The 5,972-nt window shown below is 37.1% G+C and overlaps 1 protein-coding gene across 1 annotated transcript; it reads left to right on the forward strand.

The window, feature by feature from the left end:
* Positions 1-2,713: 2,713 nt before the first annotated feature.
* Positions 2,714-3,616, forward strand: LOC106145536 (vomeronasal type-1 receptor 90). Its single transcript, XM_040289083.2, has one exon. It carries the CDS (start codon positions 2,714-2,716, stop codon positions 3,614-3,616), a length of 903 nt encoding a protein of 300 aa, XP_040145017.2.
* The last annotated feature ends 2,356 nt before the right edge of the window (positions 3,617-5,972 follow it).

Genomic DNA, 5,972 nt, shown 5'->3' on the forward strand with positions numbered 1-5,972 from the left:
GTAAATCTGATAATTATATAGTCCTATCTCCTCAGATTACAGATTTTTCAAACAGGTTACTACCTCACCTGTTTATCAGGTTATGTAGTTTTAAGACTCAATTTTTCAAAAGAGTTTTCAAGGGAAGCCTGAATTTCATGGAATAACTTGAGAATTCAAGTTGACAGCAGGATTTATCTCATATTATTCTTTTAGGATATGATGTGAAAGGTTTTGCTCATTCATTGATCCTACTCCTTTGAAATATTATCTGGATATATTTTGTAACTTAAATGCAATAGATGTGTAGAGAATTGGTGTATATTGTATACAAATAAATGAAAGGTTAAGAAGACCATTTTATGCTGTGTGCTTAAAGACAGTCTATGACTTCATGACAGCCTGTGACTTGTAAAACTCAGTATGGGATGATAACATGAGTATTTGTGATGTCTCTACTTGGCATATCAGAGGTATGAAGCTTAATTATCTGAGTGTGTAAATAGATAAATTTACTTGATTAATATGTTAGAAACCAACCTTTTTCTAATTGTTATTAAGAAGTATCTATTTTAAAAATCAAAATTTTCAAATTGTTGAGACCTAGTGTCCACCCACCTCTGAAGTTTTACTTGCAGCCACATCTGTGGTGCCTGAACAGTGCAGCTTTCCCTCAGTAATTGAAGAACTGCATCTCTGTGTGGCTGTGAAAACAGTGTATACTCAAATATTCAGTTTCAGAAAATAAATCTGTGCTAATACATGACAGGAACCTATTTTCCCATGTTCTCTCCCTCATCTTATGGATGAATACAGGCTTCAGTTAAAGCAAATATCTGCATAGTGAAGAACATTATTCAACATGGTGGGCACCCCCAAGTTCTGCAATGTGTGGTTTGGATTTGAAGTGTCATTCAAAAGCTCATGTGTGATGCAATGCAAGAAGATTTAGAGAAAAATTCATTGGATTATGAGAGCCTAAATCCAATCAGTGCATTCACTTTGAATCCCTTTATGAGATTAGTTGAGTATAAAATGAGGGTGGTGAGGTGTGGCTAGAGGAAATGGGTCATGATTGAGGGTATATATTTTATATCTGGAAATGGAGTCTCTCTTTGTTTTCTGATAATTTTGTGAGCCACTTCTCTCTGCCACAGTCTTCCACCATAATCTCTTGTTTCATCTCAGGCTTTGAAGAATGGAGCTGCCCATCTGTGAACTGAGACCTCTAAATCCCCCAAACCCCATGAGCCCCCAAATAATCTTCTTCTCTAAAATAGTTCTTGGCAGGTCTTTTAGTCACAGTAGAACAAAGCTCACTGAATGACTAGTATAATTTTACACTAGATATTCATAACTCTGTAGAGACATTGTTTCTTGCTCTTGGAAGACTTCAAAACTTGGACTCCCATGGGAAACCACTAACTAAATCCTTAGAAAAGAATCATCACAGTCCATTAAAATATGTCTATGTTTATCACTATGATTGCATATGCCTCTGATGTGCTGAAAAAAGCCTACAGTGTGTTTCTGATAATAATTGATAACTTCATTCTGATATGACTAGGTTTTTCTGTTTTGAGTTTCTAAAATATTTAAGACTTAGAGTTACCTATAATGATTCCTAGAAATGAGTTTTAAATTTGCATGTGTCCAACATTTAGAGATTATTAATTGTATGCTACTTTCATATTAATTTTTCTTTGATTTTTCAAGCTATAACAGAGCTGGAAATATTTTAAAACTCTAAAGACATATATGGACGACTATATGATAATAACAATAATGGTTGGTATTAGTATCCTGGGCATTATTGGATATTTTATACAATCACAGAGACAATAACTACAAGAAGCAATTGTTGTGATTACCCATTTTTTCAAATAATATTAGTGGTCCAGTTTTGTTAGTTGACCTCTCAAGTCCTGAATTTAATAGCATCAGATGGTTTATGTAAAGTCACAGTTTGTGACTTCAGACACTCCTTAGACACATTTGTGCTCTACCAATAAATCATATTCTAGCCATCAACCAGAACAAAGAAGACCCTCAAATAATACAAGTGTTTGCATGGCTATCCTCTTGGCAGCCATTGCCCAAGAGGATCTTATTTCCATGCTGATACAATTTTTTTGAGAGAGAGAGAGAGAGAGAGAGAGAGAGTTTTAATATTTATTTATTTATTTATTGTTAGTTTTCAGGGGACACAACTTTTTTGTTTGTATGTGGTGCTGAGGATCGAACCCTGGCCACACGCATGCCAGGCGAGCGTGCTACCACTTGAGCCACATCCCCAGCCCCCGCGCTGATACAATTTTTTTCACTCGAATTCAAGCCCATATTTAGAGCTATTATTTTGAACTGAGACCTTTATCAGGTTTGTAGAGAGGAAGAGGCATTCTGCTTACATTTGAAAAGTCTAACATGGTGGTGTGGAGATGCTGTGGGGTCTGGCAGTTTGTGTGTGTCCATCCAGCTGTGAGTATTTCCTGGAGGGCAGGGGAGAGAGAGTTCTGAAGCCTCAGGAGGATGTGGGATTGACTTGGGCTCTGCAGGGAGAAAGAATGCCTGAGGAAGAACACACACATTTTGCTGATGACCATAGTGTAGGAAGGATTGATGAGGATGGCGATACTCATGGTAAAAATTTTTCTCTCAGATTCTCACCAAAACCTGCTTCTTCATTAGGATGAATAGGAACAGTGAAGCTCCCAGCTTTCCTCACCTGAGCACCATGTTTTTCTGTGAAATCAGTGTTGGGATCATAGCCAACACTGCTCTGCTTCTCTCCCACATCCCCACATTTTTTCTCAAGCACAGGCCCAAGCCCACTGACCTGACCATTGGTCACTTAGCTCTTGTCCACCTAGTGATGCTGCTGACTGTGGGGTTCATAACTGCAGACACTTTGGGGTCTCAGAGTTTAAGGGATGACATAATATGTAAGTCAGTTATTTACTTGTACAGGCTGATGAGGGGCCTGTCCTTTTGTACCACCTGCCTGCTGAGTGTCCTCCAGGCTGTCACCCTCAGCCCCAGAAGCTGCTGCTTGACAAAGTTCAAGTGTAGCTCCTCACCTCAGAGCCTCTGCTGCTTTTCCTTCTTGTGGGTCTTTAATATGCTCATCAGTGGTCACTTCTTGATCTCTATTGTTGCCACTCCCAATATCACCACACACAGTCTCATGTTTGTTACTAAGTCCTGCTCTCTTTTGTCTACAAATTACTTGCTCAGGTACATGTATTTCTCTCTCGTGACCTTCCAGGATGTCTTCCTTATAGGACTCATGGCCCTCTCCAGTGGGTACATGGTGACCCTCTTGTGCAGGCATACGAGGCAGTGCCAGCACCTTCACAATACCAGCCTGTCTCCAAAAGCATCCCCAGAACAGAGGGCCACAAGAACCATCCTGCTGCTCATGGGTCTCTTTGTGATTATGTACTTTTGTGACTTTGCTGTCTCCTCCTCTTCTGCAATGTCATGGAACAGTGATCCAGTTCGTTATTGTGTCCAGATGCTGGTGGGCAATGGCTATGCCACACTGAGTCCTTTGGTGCTAATCAGCACCAAGAAACAAATGATGAGGTTCTTAACATCCCTGTGGGGCAAGGATGGCAAATGCTTAGTTATTCAGTAGTGGATTTTTTCTTTTAATATAAGTAAATATTTTCACTTTCTGTTAAGTCGCTGAAATTTATGGCATTCTCATATTTCTTTTATGCATGTATTTTTATATAAGTTCTTTCCTTGTAAGGTTCTCATTAAATAAATCATCTGAACAAAGCCTGAAGAATGGACCTTTAAAAAAGTCTTGATTATCATCTCAAAGAAGTAAGCAATTTTTCATTTCAGACACCTAAGCATAAACTTGATACTGAAAATTTGATGTTGATCTACCAATGGAAGTTTCTCTATACAAGGCATGTTTGTGCTTTAATTCAAGGGTTTGAAATAGTAGTACGTATGTATTTTAAATCATTTCCAGCCATATATTGAAAAATACCAATCATCACAAAATCATGCATGTGTGGCCAAATGGCTTTGTAGTACATATAGATCTATATATAACCCAAGATAAAAGAGAAAGCAGAAATATAAAATATTTATGAACATGTGCTATTATTTAAAAATCTGTAGAAAGTAGGTTAAAATATCAAAGTGTTTATTCTTTATTTTAATTTTAAATTGGAATCTGCTCTTTGTACTTAGATATGAGACCTAGCATAGATGTGTGTAGAGTGTGTTGTGATCAAATCAGGGCAATTTCCATCTTCTCAATTTGTTATCATTCTTATGTTGGAAACCTGCAAACACTTTTCTATTTTTTTTTAATTTTATAAGTCATCATTATAGCCTCATCATTCTATTTTCTATAAAAATTTGCTCTGTTAAGTTTTTTTTTTTTTTGCACTCCTTACCCACCATCTATTTAATTCCCTTTCTTGTTATTGATATAAAAAGTCTTTGTGTTCTTGGCTTCTGTGTGATAAACTTTTTCAACTTCAAGGCATGAGTGCCAACATGCACTATTTGTAGTAAATTAAAACTCTCTACCACCACTAGAAAAATGACAACTTTTCTACTAAGTAATGATTAGGTAAAATAAAATTTTTCCGTTCACTTATTCAGGGTTTGGGAGTTGTCTCCCATGATAATTCCAGAAAAACGAAAGTTGGGAATCTAATATCTATATGTGTCCCAGGTTTTATGGATCATTTTGAATCACTAGAATACAGCTATCTTATTTTGTGACATGTATGTACATATAAATGGCATTTGCTCATTCTTACAAATGTGTTTTACATAAGTCAAGTATCTATGGGCACTTTATAGTATAAGTTTAAATGGATCCATATTAACATGTGATATTGCCTCAGTCTGGCTGGGCACAAATCACGAGCCACTGAAGCAGGAACAAACTTTATTTTTGAACTGCAAGGAAAAACCTCACACAGCTCCTGGGGAATCCTCCCGAAAGCCACTCGGCTCCTGCAGGGACCCCCAGCCGGAAATAGCTCTCCGGGAAATCCCCCCTCCTGCACTTCCCAATCAATGGGAACTCCCGGGGAATCCCCAGAAATCCCCATGAGAACTCCAAAATAGCGCAAGAAGTCCAAAATAGCGTGAGAACTCAAAAGTAGTGGCAGAGGCGGATATTTATGCCTCGCCTGTCAATCAATACTGTTGGCAAAATGCCCAGGAGCCATACAGACTCGGCTGTGGCTCTCAGCATGATATATAACTTCTAAAAATTGTTCTAGGCCAGGCACAGGAGTCTGAGACAGTAGGATCACCAGTTAAAGCCAGTCTCAGTAATGTAGCATAGTTCTAAGCAAATTTGTGAGACTCTGCCTCAAAATAAAAAATAAAATAAAATAGTTGGGTATGTTTCTCAGTTGTTAACTCTAGCCCTGGCTTTAATACCTCGTACCAAAAAAAAAAAAAAAATAGAAAAAATGTTTTTAAATTGTCTTCTTTCAAAAAATTGAATTATGAAACAAAACCAAAAAGAATGCATTCTATTACATTATGCCTGTAACATACAGGATTTACTTTAATTCATTTTAGACATTTGATCTTTATAAAAACCAAATGACATAACATTCATTGAATGAAATATTTTAATCACCTGTGTCTCAAGACCTTCGAATGACATTAAGCTTAGTGTGATCAAATATCTGCAGATCTGTAAACAGGAGTAATAAAAATCAGGATTGTCCTGTGCCATGTGTTTGCAATTATATTCAGAAATTTATGGGTTTGTGTGTTTATTGCCTTAAGATCATTTTACAATTGTTTTTAAAAGTGAATTTCTGTATTAGGAACAGAAAAATCTTACACTGTTTCCTGATGCATGTATTTAATGTACAATTTTTAAAAATATTTTTGGTTTTTCATTTAGTTGGACACAATACCTTTATTGTATTTTTATTTGGTGCTGAGGATCGAACCCAGCAACCGGCATGTGCTAAGCATGTGCTCTACCACTGAGC

Source organism: Ictidomys tridecemlineatus, chromosome 11, assembly GCF_052094955.1.
Source record: "Ictidomys tridecemlineatus isolate mIctTri1 chromosome 11, mIctTri1.hap1, whole genome shotgun sequence".
NCBI lineage: Eukaryota > Metazoa > Chordata > Mammalia > Rodentia > Sciuridae > Ictidomys > Ictidomys tridecemlineatus.

Coding starts and splice junctions, on each gene's coding strand:
- LOC106145536 (XM_040289083.2), top strand. CDS start 2,714: ATGTTTTTCTGTGAAATCAGTGTTGGGATCATAGCCAACACTGCTCTG.